General features: G+C 36.9%; 2 protein-coding genes across 3 annotated transcripts; one reads left to right on the top strand and one right to left on the bottom strand.

The window, feature by feature from the left end:
• Positions 1 to 7363: 7363 nt before the first annotated feature.
• On the top strand, positions 7364 to 9640 carry LOC109008136 (probable E3 ubiquitin-protein ligase RHC1A). Of its 2 annotated transcripts, none has more exons than XM_018988126.2 (2): positions 7364 to 7503; positions 8500 to 9640. In XM_018988126.2, the coding sequence occupies exon 2, from the start codon at positions 8519 to 8521 to the stop codon at positions 9458 to 9460; it is 942 nt and encodes a 313-aa protein (XP_018843671.1). In that variant the 5' UTR covers positions 7364 to 7503; positions 8500 to 8518; the 3' UTR covers positions 9461 to 9640. The 2 variants fall into 2 exon arrangements, with proteins under 2 accessions (XP_018843671.1, XP_018843670.1); XM_018988125.2 differs by having other exon boundaries at positions 7392 to 7503; positions 8463 to 9640.
• A 603-nt stretch (positions 9641 to 10243) lies between these two features.
• Positions 10244 to 17051, bottom strand: LOC109008138 (nascent polypeptide-associated complex subunit alpha-like protein 1). The gene is made up of 4 exons (XM_018988127.2): positions 16862 to 17051; positions 11582 to 11663; positions 10903 to 11030; positions 10244 to 10783 (listed from the first exon to the last, which is right to left on the bottom strand). Exons 1-4 carry the CDS (start codon positions 16919 to 16921, stop codon positions 10451 to 10453), a joined length of 603 nt encoding a protein of 200 aa, XP_018843672.1. The 5' UTR covers positions 16922 to 17051; the 3' UTR covers positions 10244 to 10450.
• Between the last annotated feature and the right edge of the window lie 427 nt (positions 17052 to 17478).

The raw sequence follows: 17478 nt of genomic DNA, 5'->3' as shown, positions 1-17478 counted from the left end.
CGACTTGACATCCGATGCTTACACCGAAAGCTCTGCATTTTAATTTTTAATTTTTTATTCCCCAGTTCTTGCTCCCCAAGTTAATATTCTACACAGCTAAAATAATAATAATAATAATATAATATTATTATACACCTCTTTGGCTTCGGTACCGTCGGCTCATCTCTTTGGCTGGCTCCGCTAGCTGCAGCATCTATAACGGCGTTTGCAGCATGCCAGACTGAGCTTCGATCTAGTACTCACTCCTTTTCGATTTTACCCTTGTGCTGAACCCCCCTTACTTTTTGTAATTGAAAACCACATGATTTTTTTTTTTAAATGTTTGAGTCATAAAAAAAAAATAGTATTTAATGTTTTAAAATTTATATTTGAAGAAATCACAATCTCAGAATCATAGAGAGACGATTGACCGAGAATATTAGAAACGACCATTTCATTCATAAGAAAAGCGTGTAATTTTTTGACGGGCAGATTAGCAATATTCCATGGCTGATGGTACGTACATGCACCATCATTAGAAATTTAATATTATTTAATATTTTCAATTATTCAACAAATTAACTGTCTTAAACAATATCCCACTATCATTAGAAATAGAATTAAAAACTAGAAGCCATCTAAAATCCTCTGCTTGTTTTTATATATTAGAACCAAACATATATCCCAATATAAATATATTTATATCTATATATATATAAATGATAGTTATAATCGTGAGTAAATAAACATCGTATAATTATTTTTAAAAAAAAGTAAAAAGATACTGGATCCATGTAAAAAAAAAATTAATTTTTTAATAATAGATCTCATTTTTTTTCAAAACGATTGCATGACAATTGCACACTCTACGATTACATATAAAATTGCTCATACATATATATTTGGGCTGAAAATTGAATAAAAATAAGATCAAACCCATGTGACAATTACCGACTTGTTTTATATTCTCAATATATATATATATATATAACTTCTGGTATCGATCTATATATATATATATATATATATTAAAGTTCAAAGGATATATATTGTACACACATGCATAAATATATAGCTAGTTTCGATTTTACCCAATAGAATAGCCATTTTCTTCAGTTAATATTGCATTATTATTCGATATTAAAAGCTTGTATCTTTCATGATAACTCACTTATTCTTTTGATGTCATTATTAAGAAAAACAAAATGAAAAAAAAAAAAAGATTCTATTCTGATCAGTCATGTCATTGGTATATATTGTTTTAGGAACCTCATTAGCTAGGTATGCATTCTAGCTCGCTAGCCTACAACTTTTGAGAATTTTACATATTATGCATGAATCACACCAAATATACCATCAATCAATGAAAAAACAATATTTAAATTTCAACCATCGATTACAGAAATGAAGATCAGTCCCAGATTTTTGTGGGTCACGCATTGACTTCCCAATAGCAATATTGAAACAAATTAACAAATGAAAAAAAGTTAATTACTATCAATAAAATTTTAACTTTTTGTTTAGCTTCTGGATTTGATCATATTAATTTTTAATTTTTTTTTTTCAAACGTATAGAAAAGTTAATTACTATCGATAAAATTGTATATTTTTTAATATTTAAAAAAATGAAGTAACGCGGTCGAAATTAGAAAAAAAATAATGTATGGAGGTTTTAATATATTTTAAAAGGTGACCTAGCTATATATTAATATAGGTAGGGACTCCCTGATCAAGTAGTACTCCCACCACATACTCATGATCATGATACACATGCATTAGGACCACGTACTACGTACGTCTTCTGGGATGACCTGTCTTTTTCCTTTGATTGATCGAGGAAGCTCATGTGATAACATGAAACTCATGGAATCATCCCTCTCTAGCTACCTCAATCTGCCTTACCCAACAAGAGTTGACATCGTACGTACAACACGTCCGCGCGCGCCCTCTTCATTAGTTTTCGATAACAAATTAAGCTTAACCTTCCAACCGTCCAGATCTTTGTATACTTGTCACAATTTTAAATGCCCAAACATGATTGTTTACCAAGAAAGTTTGAAAAGGTTGTTCTAATTATTAAGTTACCATTATTATTATTATTATTATTACTAGTAAGCTCTTTACTGCATGGGAGTACTGTACGTACGTTGATGATCGTTCTAAGCCACTTAAATTGATATCTATGTGTTATGTTATTTACCATAAAATAATGAATATTTTATATATATATATATATGGAGATAACATTAAAACTCACATGCATGACATGATGGCCGTGCATGCATGCATGACTTGCGGCCTTGGGCATGATGACCAAAAAGCTTTGGCAAATTCTATATATATATGCCGACAGTAAGGGTACGCATAGATACCTCGGCTGTGGCCTGTGGGACGCATGCAACACGATCGTCTGGTGTGTTGTGTTCATTGGAATGACTTTTCCAGGAGCAGTTTGGCCACACATTTTTGATTTTGTTTTTTTAAGTTGTTTGTTTGTGTTGCTGGCTCTCTTTCTTTCATCCATTGTTAATAAATTATATACCAGGACGTACCAGTACCGGCAACATTCAATTCTGAGAATGACATTATATATATATATATATATATATATATATATATATATATATACATGGGTAGTCAATTTGAGTTTTGGCGGTCAACCCCGCCCCACATCCATCTTTAATTTTTTTTTTTCTTATTTGATGTTGCGTGATTGATGAATGGGTTAAATTGGATGACACAGATCGATCGAAGAGATTCCAAGATAAGCTTGCCATCTAAAATGAAATAAACCCGCCCGCGTGGCCACGATCATGGAAAAAGGATCAAGGGTAGCTAGCTGGAAGGTTCTTTGCATGGATGCAATTGGTTCTTGGTTTTTCACTTTAATATCACAAAAGATAATCAAGATCATACGAAATTAAAAGAATAATAATAATAATAATTAGTCAGTCATGTTTAAAAAGCACATCATGAAAATATTCTGGATAAAAAGTTGATGCCAAAGAGATCATCAGACAGGACATTGGATTTGCTTACGTTCAATACAAGAAAAGTATATCTATCTCGTAATAAATAAATATAAAATTAAAAAAATTACACGTGGATAAAGTGGATGGGGGAAGGGAAAAGACGAGGGGATCCAAGAAAAGGGAAAAAGAGGAAGTCACAGCAGCTACCACTCATCTCATTCCTTTCTTTTAGATTATTTCTGATCAAAATTGCATGGGGTACTGCTGTCTTCACTTTTAGGTGCAAATTAAAGTTCCTTAATATATAGTCCCTTCAGATCCCAAGGATATAAGCCTGAAAGTGTATTCTTCAAGTGTAATGTACACTTCATTCTTGTAGGATAGGAATCTCACGTATTTTTTAAAAATAAATTTAATAAGAGATCTTATATTTAATAAATAAATTTAAGATTTATTTTATAGAAAAATTGTCCAATATAAAGTCTTCCAAAAATATTAAATGAATAAACTGAATAAAATTTATGTCATGAAAACAATTTTATTCTAAAAGGTCTAAAACTAAATCAACTTATCCTTCTAATCTTGGCATGCCTGTTCATATTCATCATCCTCATCTGGGTGATTAAAAACATGAAAATAAATTAAAATGAGTCAAAGACTGAGCAAGAAATCCATCACAACGAAAACATAATAAACATAAAATTTTCATAAAAGTTTTCATGCTGAGAGCTTAAAATTCATGACTGTTCATACTGATGTTTATGCTATGTATGACTGATTTATCTGAATTAACTGACTGGTCTGACTGTCCAACACACTTAACTCTGTGTGCGAGGTTGTGCACCGGCCCCACGTCCCGCTGCAGCAAAAGGAGTCGCTGATAGTATTCTGGCATATAATGATGGATCACGCTTGAGTCCATGGCTTGCACATCCACCCTGAAACTGAACTGCATTGGTACCATGCATCTGAATGATCATCTGATTAACTGATCTGATCTTATCTTACACTTGAATTTAAGATAGCTTACATATCTTATACATATGAGATGCATGACATAATACATACATAATTATAATTCTTGAATTTGAATATGATGCAGAATAATATGATCGTATGCTATGCTGGATGATATGAGTGGTGCATAAATAATGGCTGTCAATGAACTGGCTTGAATAATACTTATATATAAGCTGAATTGTAATGATCCTAATTTATGATTAAATTACTTACCTTGCAGAGCTATTTCCTGAATCTCACTTCGTAGCTCGTCACCTATACGCAATAATAACTATCACTAAATCTGTTTAGGAACAACATGTGCTAATATCCTACTTAATTAAATTCACAATCTAAAATATAGTTAAATAAATCTTTTGTTTAACACTAATCAATAAATCCTTGCATTTAAATTACTTAAATACTAATAACATATTATAATTTAATAGAATACTTGGGCTATTTTAAATAAGTCATAAAACTTCAATTCTTAAAATAGGTTTCCCTTCTTATAAATAACATAATTATTAAATCTTATAAGAAACCTAATAAATACTAATATTGTTTAAATATTCTTAACATAATAATTTTATGAAAATTCTACTAAATAGACAAAGGAATATTAACAAAATATTAAGCTCAATAATATACTTTAAAATATATTTCAAATTCTTTAAACACTTCCTTATAAAAATCGCTTTTGACTAATATATTTATTTAATTAAAAACTGACATTTAAAATATTAAGCCCAATAACATTACTAAAATTGTTGTTGAAATAAAAATAAGATCAAGTCCAATTAAAATACAAATTCATTTAAAGATCAGAATATGTAAGAGTTACAACCTGGCCCATAAAAACAGAAGTCCACTTGAAATAAGCACTGCATACTTAGGGCACACTAGCCCGTTGTGAATCAAGGTTTCCTTAAAAACTAAGCCGAAACACACGGACAGATCAAGAAGAAAAGCCGTGCGAGAGCAAAACAGAGGGCTCACTGAGGGCAAAGGCGTGATTCGGCGATTCTGGGCGGCCGGAAGTGCTCGACGGCTGGGAGTCAATGTGGCGCGGCTGGGTTCCTCTGGGCAATGTAGTGCGACGCCGAGAGAGAGAATGAGTGAGAGAGAACGGAGAGAAAGTTTACACACCATGCGGCGTGCATGGGGCTTCAGATGGTGGCGCTGGGCATCACTGGGCGGTGGAGGCTTGACCTCCGGAGTCATCTGTTGCCGCTGATGGTGGTGTCGCGGCCCAACTGTGGCAAAAAAAACATGGCTCTCGGTTTGGGCGAGGATGCTCTATCTCCCTGGCTTCAAAACAGAGCAACTCCAGTTTCGCTTTCCACGGAAGTTGGTGAAGGTGGCTATTGTGTTTGGGTTGCTTTCGAGGGTGGAGAGGAAGAGCTATGGTTGCTTCTGCATGGGATATGGAATGACCGAGTGCTATTGTGTTGCAGGGCACAGTGACTGCTTGGAGGCTACGGTGGGAGTGGGTTGTGAAAGCGAAGGGTGTTGTGCGTCTTGTTTCCGAGGTGTTGCTTGGGCGGCTATTCTAGTGGTTGGTTACATAGAACGGAGGTTGTCTTAATGTGTTTTGCAACGGTTTGGATTTACATGTGATGAGGTGGTTGGCGGTGTTGTATGGCAAACGGACAAAGGGCTCACGAAGGTCTGGGCAGTGTGGAGTCGTCGTGGAGGAATGTGGGTGATGGTGGTTTGCGGCTTGGAGCTTCCTCTCCATGCAGAAATGATAAGCGTAATATATATATATATATATATATATTTATATAGGTGATTGAGAATCAAAAGGAAACCTAGATGAATAGAGACGTGCATGTGCATGGGAGTGGAGACGTGCGGAGTGGAGTAATTGATCATCAACAGAGTCAGTTTCCATTAGAATACTAACAACTAACACTGAGAAACGTATGGGTTTGGAGGTTAATGTGATTATTTCAGAGGCTAAAATTAAGAGATGAGGTTCAGTAGAGACAGGAAAAAACTAAGATTTGAATTCAAACCAAAAATTCAAAAATCTGATAATAATAATAATAATAATAATAGAATATTTTTAGTTATAAAAAAAATACATAAAACTTATCTTATGACCTAATCTTAAGATCTGGTTATTACATCATGAGTTTTAAAAAGCATATTGTACGTACGTGTTCAAATTAATGTTGAATCTCTACTAAACTAATTAATCAAATGGTCCACAGTGATTAGGATATGTTCATGTTGAGACTTGAGAGCATTTAGCAAAATAGAAACGCAAGTAAATTCACCATTATTATTATTATACAAGGAGGCAAGGGTTTCGAACCTAGGTTCTCTAGGCTATATATATGTGTGTGTGTGTCACATCAAGCCATCAGGTTCTTGGTAAATTCGCAATGATTTAAAGCCAACAAAAGGGAAAAATAATTGGAATGAGAATATACATACATATTATTTTTTTTTAGGAAATTTGTTGAGAAATATCAGCTCTAGTAGTTGGGGAGTTGAACCTCCCCCAATCATGGACCCAATATTGGTACGTACCTAAGAACTATGCATGAGTGGTGCCATTGACCATATATAAGACCATTCATTGGCTTCGAATGAAAGGAATGAGATAGGTCTAATCGTGGCACCTAAAATAGAGAAATGTTGTTCATTACAAGAATTTTCACATCCCTAGCTAATCATACTAGTTGATGTATGCTACGTACATGATTAATGCTATTTTATTCAACATAAAATGTAACACGTCAACGAATATGACAGAGAGTAGAGATGATCATAAACTAAGGCATTGGTGCATAGATTAATTGGGCTTTCCAATTCATAATCAAAACTCTCAACATGACTAATTTGGTCCTTGAAGGCTTTCGGCTCAAGCTATCCATTGTATAAATATATATATATATATATATTATATATATATCTAGGTAAGGTATGCTAAGAGATAGCACTGATCTTGATCTCTCTCTCCCACCAGCTCTCGAACCCACGACTTGGATCTTGCATGATATAATACGTTAGATTATAAATAACTTTTTATTATAAAGTAAATTTGACATATTATATTAAGTTTCAGTCATTTGTAAATTTATTTTTGTAAGATATTTTTATAAAACTAGCACTTAATTTAAACTCTCAATGCTCTATGATTTGAGTGCAGCAAACATTATTGCAGTTATATCCTTTGTTTAAATTGGGCTAAGGCCTAAGACCAATATAAAACTTAGCCCCATTGGTTTGCAGATTGGACCTCTAAACCCAGGCCCGTTTGAGATTTTTAAAGTCTCTTTCCAAGCTCATTTAAGTGCAAGTGGGCCCAGTTTGGAACGAACAAAGACATTATTGATATGAAATAATGATACTCTTTTACGACAATGATTTGACTGTTTATCCCAACTTCAGAAAAGTATTTTTTATATATTAAAAAAAAAAAAAAAAAAAAACAATTAGTGTCGACCTAGGGAGTCAGGGACTTCCTCTCTCTCTCTCTCCCTCTCTCGCTGGCTCGCGCTTCGCAAGAGACTTTCGATCCACTCATTCCTCTTGAAAGGTACGACCCAACACAGTCTCTGAAATTCTTTAAATAAATTTTTCAAATGAGATAATTATGTAGTTTCTGATTCATATTCTGCTTGGTAGGTAGCTGAGAAAATTATACTGAGAAATTTAGAGCATCCGATTTTTGGGGTTTCTATCGGTTCGAATCCTATAAATGACCAAAATTGTAATCCATTTAAGCTTTATTCTACCCTGGGTTTTGATTGAGGTCAACGTTCTATGATTTTGAAACCAGAAATGATACGGACAATGCTTTGGTAATTCTTATTTTATTTTCTTTGATTTTCCACTGTTTTCTCTGCAACAAACGAAGGTCTGGTAAATTTTCTCTATGTTGAAGTGCTGGATTAGATCTGTCACATTAAGTAACTGTTTCTGTTCATATGTAGAATTTAATCATATTTTCCAGGATGGATCTGGAGTTAATTTTTTTTGTTGACCTAGAAAAACTTAACAAATAAAGCTTAGAATTCGGAAAATTCCTACTTCCTCTTTCTTTCGATCCCGTTGCAGATTGCCTTCTGGTGCTTCTGTTCGGGATATTCTGTGCTTTTATACTTTCTGTGGTGTATTGGAATGCTTAAGTTGAACATTTCTACTGTGTGCCACATAGTGCTTTTCAGCTGGAATCTCATTGAGTATTGGGATGTGCCGTGAATGGTGCCACAACTGATAGTAACTAGATTTGCATTTGATGAAGCTCTGTTGTTATTTGTTTAATGTCATCTTTGATTGGTGACAATGACAGCCATTCTCTTTGATGGCTATGAAATCTTCCAATATTCGCTTTTGGTCCTACTAGTGGAGATGAGGCTTTGATATTATAATTCAGCAGTCCTGTTGATTTGTTTTTACTCCCTACTTTTTTCAAAGGCTTAGGTGATATCTAATTTATATTGCAAACTTAGACAGCATGTTCCAATAAGAGTTAAAAATATTGAGGAGTTGCAGGGACAAGGCTTGGATTTATTTTTCAAGAATTTTCCAGGGGAGAGGGAGAGAAAAGGATGTCAAATGGAAGAAACACCCATTGGTGCTACCGTTGCAATCGACCAGTTCGACTGCGAGGACGTGATGCAGTTTGCCCTGGCTGTAATGGAGGATTTATTCAAGAACTTGATGATATGGTGCACATCAGCCCATTTGATTTCTTTGGACTGGACGTTGATGAAAATCACGACAGGAGGTCAGGATTTATGGAAGCTTTCTCAGCCTTTATGAGGCATCGATTGGCAGACAGAAGCCATAGCCATGACATCAGAGCTAGATCAGATTCAGTTCCGGAACATGCTCCTGGTTTTGGTCCTCTGCTGATCTTTGGAGGCCAAATTCCTTTTAGGTTGTCTGGAAATGGTGGGATTGAAGCTATTTTGAATGGGACCCCTGGGATTGGTCTTACACGGGGTAATGCTGGTGATTATTTTATAGGTCCAGGACTGGAAGAGCTGTTTGAACAACATTCAGCTAACGATCGGCGAGGCCCTCCCCCGGCATCTAGATCCTCAATTGATGCGATGCCAACCATTAAGATTGCTCAGAGGCATCTTCGTTCTGATTCACACTGTCCTGTGTGCAAAGATAAATTTGAGCTGGGGTCTGAAGCAAGGCAAATGCCATGTTATCATATGTATCACTCAGACTGCATTATCCCATGGCTAGTCCAGCACAACTCATGCCCTGTGTGCCGCCAAGAACTGCCACCACAAGGAATAAATATTGGCCGCAGCTCAAGTAGTCGAAGTAGAAGTAGCAGTTATGGTAGTAATGCCAATGGAAGGGAGAATAGTGGCAGGGATAATCCAGGAAGACGGAATCCATTCTCTTATCTGTGGCCATTCCGTTCGTCTCATTCTAGCTCTAACCATAATAATGGAACTGCTGGAAGCAGCTCTCCAACCATTCATGAGAACAACCAGAATACGGGTTATTCAGGATGGCCTTTTGACTAAAGTTCAGAACGTGGTTTTGTATTTATTGCCATTTTCATAAAGATTAGTGGACTGGAGTGTGTTGCTTGATAGTGAATGGTGGTCTTTTCTGTTTCGTTCTTTGCTGCCTTTTATGTAAATGACTCTACTTTTGGGTGAATTACCTATGCTGCTTCTATGTCTATGCCTTTTAATTGTTCATTACTGTTAGTTTAATGTTGACCCGTGAGCATTACAACTGGAGCAATGTTACTCTTCATCTAAAATTTTCTCAATCCCCAGCGATCCTTGTTAATTATGGTTACATTTTAAGTGACTCTATAGGTCTACCACTTAATAGACCGTCACTTAAATCTGTCATCAACACGTGTTATTAGGGATTAACAAAATCTATGGTGAACAACCTTTCTTTCACAATTGAGCCAGTTTTGATAGTTGTTCTGACTTGAAGTAGAATTTACGGTCCCTCAAACAAACCTTGTGACCATCCTAGCTGGAGCCAGATGAGAACCAGGAGGTGTTTTCGATTGCCAAAGCAACTACTTTCTGTAGAGTGTGGAGGGTCAGACAGACGTCACTCTTGATCCCAACGTTTCCACATCGGTTTTCGGATTTTGAAACATTGACATGGTTTTCATGCGTAAGTTTTGCAAAACTGGGAATTTATATCATGCATCTTTGCATATATGTGAAATGGCATCATTGTTTCACACGTAATGCGAATGAGTGCGAGATTTCATTGCCAAATAAAAATGCGTGCATTTTGCTTTCTTGTAAGAAGCACTGAAACATTAAAATGCAATGAAACCTGAAGCAGAATGAAACTGGGGAGCCATTATCAAGAAGGTGAACGAGTAAAAACCCTTTTTATCTTCTGAACAAGAAAGAAAATAAAGACAGTATAACATAGCTGCAACCTCAAAACCTCCACAGCGAATTCAAAGAACTTATACTTGGAGCGGGAAAATGTATGGTCCTCTAGTTGCAATGAAACATCTTAACGACAGTGCCTCAGTTTGTCAGTTCCATAATAGCAGTAACTATGTCACCATCCGCAGCTTTGAGTGCTTTCACAGCCCTTGATCTCGAGACCCCAGCTTGTGTCATTACCAACTCAATGTCCTTGGGTTCCACACCAGTTTCATCAACATCTTCATCATCTAGTGCCACCGCTGATGGCTCAGGCTTTGAAATCACATTACTAATATTAGGAGCTTTGAACTGCTCTGCAGCCTGAGTCTGCAGTTGAGAGCTCAAATCCTCAATCTTTGCCTCCCCAAAAACAATATACGTGTCTGAAGCGGGGCTCTTGAAAACGTCTGGTTTAGATATAACAAACAGAATCTGGAGAGAGGAAAAAAAAAACTGATTTAATTCAATTTCTAACAGCACATGAGAAAGCCAAGGAAGAAAAAATAGTGCGGCGACAGCAAGAGACACGAACAAGTATATTGAAAACTAACATTCTTGCTCTTTTTGACAGTAACCCGGCTGACACCTGGAATTGGCTTCATTCCAAGTTTCAACATTGCCTTGCGACTCTTCTTCTCACTTCGGCTCTGCTTAGACCTAGCAGTTCCATCTCCTTGTCCTGCCATATTGCCACGATCTCAAAAAATTGTGAGATATACAGATCATACCTCGGTTAATTAGAATTTTTTTTTTTCTATAAGAAAATCAAGCAGATTATACAGATCATACTTCAGTTAATTAGAATGCTGTTTTCTATAAGAAAACAGAGTGGTATAATAAGCTAATTAGAACGTAATTTCCATTGATAACTCATGCATTCATGGGAGTCAAACTCATGATCTCACCAATCACCCAATTCGTATAGCGATAGAGGTGCAAATTGATTCAAGACCATTGGCTTCAGTTAATCAGAAATTACAAAGAATGCGCTTATTTTCAAGATGTTTTGCACATTTCCCTCAAAATCATGAATTTACCTGACAGTACCTAACTTACCATAAAATCAGGCTAACTGCTAAAGTAGTTCATCTACATTCCAAACATTGTGAACATCATCCAAAAGATTAGCAAGGTTTTGTAAAGACCGCAAAAAACTATGGATTTCATGAGCTTCTTTCTAGCTGAGTTTGTTATCTCCTAACTTGAATAAGTCACAAATAGTATTCTCACCTTCAGCATCATCTTCCTCCTTGTCCTCACTCTCATCATCATCATCTTCATCGTCTTCATCCTCGACTACAGGCTCATCAGGCTGCAAGGATATCACTCAAAACTTAGTGAGGCTATCATATCTTAGGCCCAAAACTGCAAAAGCTAATTCTCATCATTAACAATTATCTGCATGAAAAAGAATCAGCAACAATCATCAATCCTTAGGCTAGCAAATCAACGAAAGTACTGTAAGGGGACAAAGAATATAGACCACACAAAAAACCTTGTACTTTGAGATTATTAAACCAAACCAAGCCTTTTGGGAGAGAGAATCCTTACCCCATATCGAACATTTAAACCAAAGCAAAAATAATGTACCTAGGTATACATCCTGTGTACATGGCATTTTGAATAGTCAAACAAGTACATATATTTAATGCATGACATCTGAAATGCAAAAATTAATCTAGGAACAAGATTTATTGATCTGCTACAGTCATTTCGGACCTCATGGCTACGAAATCCACTTGCCACAAAACCTATGAATTGCAACTGCCCAAAGAAACAATATTGAAGGAGAAGGTTTAAAGCTCCCCAAAAATATCTATCATTCCTACCATAGTAGGCATATAAGAGCATATTCCACATATAATGTATCCACAACATTTTGCCCCATTCTACAGCAAACGCTAGAACTGAATACTCAACCCCACCAGGGCTGGGTGACAACCCGATCCAGCTGACTGAACCATACCCAAGTCGGTTGGGTTCCCACCCTAGTCGTGATATGGGTTCTGTAGGAAATATTCCAAAGGAGAGTGGGAAAGCCAATATCCGGACGTATGGCAAAAGCGGTTGGGCCAGTTAACCTCGGACCATTGGCCTATCTTACTGGATTGTGGAGGTATTCAGAGTAGTAGAAGGTATTTTAAGTTTGAGAATATGTGGTTGAAATCAGAAGGTTTTGTGGAGAGGGTCAAACAGTGGTAGATTTCTTATCAGTTTGAGGGTACACCCAGCTTTATTTTAGCAAATAAGCTGAAAGTTTTAAAAAGAGATCTAAGAATATGGAATAAACAGTCTTTCGGCAATGTGGAGGAGAACAAAAACACCAAGTGGATGGAAATACAGGTGTTAGAAAGACTACAGGAGGGAAGGCCTCTTACTGAAGAAGAACAAGCACAGAAAACTTTGTTGGGCGCAGATCTTGAGAGGATAATATTGCAGGAGGAAATGTCTTGGCGCCAAAAGTCAAGAGCATTATGGTTAAAGGAAGGGGATCGGAGCACTAGGTATTTTCATAGTATTGCAAACTCGCACAGAAAAAACAATAACATTGAGGTGTTGAAAATTGAGGGGGTGGAGTGTAGAGAAGAAGAGGTTATCAAAGAACATGTGGTTGATTTTTTTGAAAAGATACTTACTGAACAGGAGGGGTGGAGGCCTACTCTTGATGGGTTGGTGTTTAACATTATTGAACCAGGGGATGTGGTCAGGATGGAGAGGGCTTTTGATGAGGAAGAGGTTCTTAATGTAGTAAGAAAAATGGTAAAAGACAAGGCTCCCGGACCGGATGGTTTCTCTATGGGTTTCTTCCAAGAATGCTGGGAGGTGATTAAAGAAGATCTTCTGAAGGTGTTTCAGGAGTTGTTCTCGTTTGGAAAATTTGAGAAAAGTCTTAATTCCACGTTCCTTGCATTGATTCCTAAAAAGGCCGGGGCTATTGAGATCTCGGATTTTCGGCCTATCAGCTTAGTGAATGGAGTATACAAGATTATCTCAAAAGTGCTTGCAAATCGCTTAAGTGAGGTTCTGGAAAAAATTGTAACTAAGCTTCAAAATGCCTTTGTTAAAGGAAGACAGATCCTCGATGCGGTTCTAATTGCCAATGAATGTTTAGATAGCAGATTGAAGGAGGGAAATTCAGGTATTATGTGCAAGTTGGATATGGAAAAGGCGTATGACCATGTTAATTGGGACTTCCTCATACATCTTTTGGGTAGGTGTGGTTTTGGTGAAAGGTGGAGGTCATGGATTAGGTGGTGTATCTCTACGGTACAGTTTTCTGTTTTGATTAATGGCAGCCCTAAGGGTTTCTTTCAGAATTCTCGTGGTCTGAGGCAAGGGGATCCGTTATCTCCTTTACTTTTTGTTATTGTGATGGAGGCACTAAGCAGGATGATCTCGGCCTTGTCGGCTAATGGTTTTGTTAGGGGTTTCCAAATTGGTTCTCCAACCAGGGACATTACTACCATTTCTCACTTGTTGTTTGCAGATGATACGCTTATTATGTGCGAAGCTGATCGGGACCAGGTGCGGGCTGTAAAGGCGTGTCTACTGTGTTTTGAAGCAGTGTCTGGTCTAAAAGTGAATTATGATAAATCTGAGATGGTACCGATTGGAGAGATTCAAAATATTAGAGAGTTGGCTGACACGTTGGCTTGTAAGATAAAGTCTCTTCCTATGACTTACTTGGGATTACCTTTGGGTATAGCTCCGAGGGCACGCTCGATTTGGGACACAGTAATTGAAAAAATAGAAAGGAAACTGGCAGGGTGGAAGAGAATGTACTTGACAAAAGGGGGTCGGATTACTTTGATTAAAAGCACACTTTCTAATCTACCTACTTATTTCTTATCTTTATTCCCTATTCCGGCAAGTGTGGCGAGGCGTCTTGAGAAGTTACAAAGAGATTTTCTATGGGGTGGAATGGGAGACGAGTTTAAATTTCATCTGGTCAAATGGGAGAATGTATGCCATCCTATCTCCAATGGTGGTTTGGGTATCAGAAATATGTAGCTGTTTAATCGGGCGTTACTTGGTAAATGGTTGTGGAGATATACCAAGGAGCCAGAAGCCCTATGGAGAATTGTGATAGAAAATAAATATGGTGGTTTAGGGGAAGGTTGGTGTACTAGAGAAATTAGAGGGGCACATGGAAGGGGGCTATGGAAGTATATTAGAAAAGGGTGGGAGGTTTTTTATCGACACACGAGATTTCAGGTGGGGTCAGGTGCCAGGATCAGATTTTGGAAGGATACATGGTGTGGTAACAGTGCCCTCAAAGAGTTGTTTCATATTCTCTTCCAGATAGCAAGTGCCAAAGAAGCTACAGTGGCGGAGGTCATGGGAATTTCAGAAAGGGGTATCCACTAGAATATCAATTTCAACCGGGCGGCACAGGATTGGGAGATGGAGATTTTTGCAGAATTTTATAGTTATCTATACTCTTTTAGTCCTAATACCCAGCATGAGGATAGCCTCTGGTGGATTCCTGCAAGAAAAGGGATTTTCACTGTTCGTTCCTATTATAAGGTCCTTACACAAGCGCCAGGGGCACAGTTTCCCTGGAAAAGGCTCTGGCGACACAAGGCCCCTCCAAAAGCTTCTTTCTTTGTGTGGACAACGGCATTAGGCAAGATTCTTACTACAGATAATCTGAGAAAGAAGAGGATAATTATCGTAGACTGGTGTTGTATGTGTAAAGGAGGAGGTGAGGCGGTAAATCATTTACTCTTGCATTGTGAGGTAGCTAGGACGCTCTGGAATGAGGTATTTCAAAGGATGGATCTCGCTTGGGTTATGCCGGAATCCGTGGTGGATATATTGGCGTGTTGGACATTTATTCGAGGTGTGCATCAAATCAAAGAGATTTGGTTGATGATTCATATTTGTATCATGTGGTGCCTATGGCAAGAGCGAAATGAGAGGACGTTTGAAGACAAGGAGAGATCGATGGAAGAACTAAAAATTTTCTTTTTTAGGACTCTTTGTACTTGGGCCATTGCTGTGGACTTTAATGGCATGGAACTTCATGATTTCCTAGTCTCTAACGTGCCTTTGTAAATAGGGCATACATTTTTGTAACTGGTAGTTGTTGCCTTTTTGTTAATAATACTTATCTTACTTATCAAAAAAAATATTCCAAAGGAGGGTCAGGTTGGGTGAGATCCTTAAATATAAAAATACATTTTATTTTGATCAAACCCTAGGTGCTCGAATGCCAATGAAATTCAACTGAGAATACTCAGCCCCCTTCGCCTAATCTATCTTCCAACCCCCAGCCACCATTGCGCTCATGGCTCAACTTCCTCTCTCTCTCATATACTAGCTATCTTTCTCTGTGAATCTCAATGAGCGCACTCTGCATTTTGGGCATGGCAATTGTAGAGACAACAGTCTTCTTGTACTGAGCATACACTTCTTTATATCATGCCCTATTGTCAATCTCAGGTATTCCTTTTCTCTGATTTGATTCCTTCAACAAACTCTTTGATCTAGGGATTCTTGGTCAATTTCTTGGTGTTTAGGTTTCGGGTGTGCAAGCTGGTCAGCATTTTGGCTTCTTGAGTTTTATTGATTGATTGGGCTGTATACTGTACAGGTCGTGAAATAGTCATTTCGGATTTTGTTTGGTTGCCAGCAATGACAGCCATTAGTGGAACTGTGGAAGCAAGGTCAGTACCTACCCCCTGACTGGTCAGAGGACGGGGGTGATATCTCCTTCTGACGCAAAGTTGAGTTGGATGTCAGACATGCAGGCACCCAACTCGAGGGTTTGTGCCCTCCCAACAACCGTCGCAATCGGGGTCAAATAGGGAACGCGAAGTTTTTCACAGTTTTTTTTTTTTTTTTAATAAACTGCAACCCATTTCATAACTTCAAAATAGTCATGTACAAAGCATTTCAGAAACAAACCAAGTCCTATATCATAGAAGGACCCTCTTCTACCCAAATTTTACAACCAACCATAGATAAAGCTTGCTTAGCTAACAAATGAGCTACCCCATTACCAGACCTACGAATAAAAGAGGCTTTCCAATGTAACATAAGACTGATCACAAAGTTGCAAGACAATACTAAGACCCTTTTTTTTTTTTTTTTTGGCTGAGTAAGATAAACTTTTCATAACCTCCATAATTCACGCAAAAACAACAATTCAAACAATATTCTAAATTCTTCAGTCAGAAACTTGAAAACCCATGTCAAAATTTATTGTGACACTGAAGCTCATAACTTCATCAAAGCAATGTAAAGAAGAACATAACACGACCAGAAATGCACAAGTCAATCCAAAGTGTCATACCATCACAAAGTCATCTAATCACACTTTTATTAGACCCATTTATGGCATTAGACGAATGTCCTTAACTCCAAAGAATTTATATACCATATGAATTTCAGAAACTCCTTATACGAGATACCAACCATGGTCGTATAACTTCACACTCTCAAAGTCCGAATACCCATTCAAAAAATTAACTGAGAAGCACATAATTGAAAAACAAAGAGATTTACGTTAATCTTTTGCTGTTCAAGGTGGGCAGCGAGAAGCTCTTCCTGGGTCTCAGCAGTCATCGTGCTCGTGTTGTTCGTTTGAGATGTCTTCGCAGAAGTCGACACAAGGACGCCACACTTGGTCTAAAACCCTAAACAATATATATAAGGAGGTATACTCGGGTTCGGGTTTGAATCAAACTGCACAATAATAATGGGTTATTTCTTGTTTATAATCTATTTTAACACTTGATAGTTTATATTCTGCGGATTATTGAAAGGAATTTCGAAGTAAATTTATAAAATTGATATATCAGATTTTGCTTTTCAATTTCAATCGCTATCACAAAGCTTATTTATGTTCTACTTTTAGGGTCTGTCTGGGGTTGTAAAAATCTTAAAAAAGTGCCTAAATAGCCTTTAAAAGTTATTTAATAAAAAAATTAAATTATTTAGGTGTTACATATTAAAACATTTTTAATCTCAAATAAGTTAAAATATAAGCTTGAAGAAAAACATCAAAATTTATTTTAATATTTTTCATCAAACTTACTTTTCCAAATAACGAGAAACATAATTCAATTTTTAAAAAGACTAAATGAACATAAATACTTATAATTTTAAGATAATTACAACTT

The sequence above is a fragment of the Juglans regia genome, chromosome 3 (assembly GCF_001411555.2).
Source record: "Juglans regia cultivar Chandler chromosome 3, Walnut 2.0, whole genome shotgun sequence".
Taxonomy (NCBI): domain Eukaryota; kingdom Viridiplantae; phylum Streptophyta; class Magnoliopsida; order Fagales; family Juglandaceae; genus Juglans; species Juglans regia.
Note: the sequence above shows the minus strand (reverse complement) of the source record. Positions and strands in the feature narration are given on the sequence as shown.

Bases quoted from the DNA above. Each gene is read 5' to 3' on its own strand.
- LOC109008136 (XM_018988126.2), top strand. From the start codon at position 8,519: ATGTCAAATGGAAGAAACACCCATTGGTGCTACCGTTGCAATCGACCA.
- LOC109008138 (XM_018988127.2), bottom strand. From the start codon at position 16,921: ATGACTGCTGAGACCCAGGAAGAGCTTCTCGCTGCCCACCTTGAACAG. The intron at 11,664-16,861 runs GTAAATCTCTTT...ATATCCTTGCAG, and splicing joins TTGAACAGCAAAAGATTAAC to CCTGATGAGCCTGTAGTCGA. The intron at 10,784-10,902 runs GTTAGTTTTCAA...TCCTCTCTCCAG, and splicing joins CTGTCAAAAAGAGCAAGAAT to ATTCTGTTTGTTATATCTAA.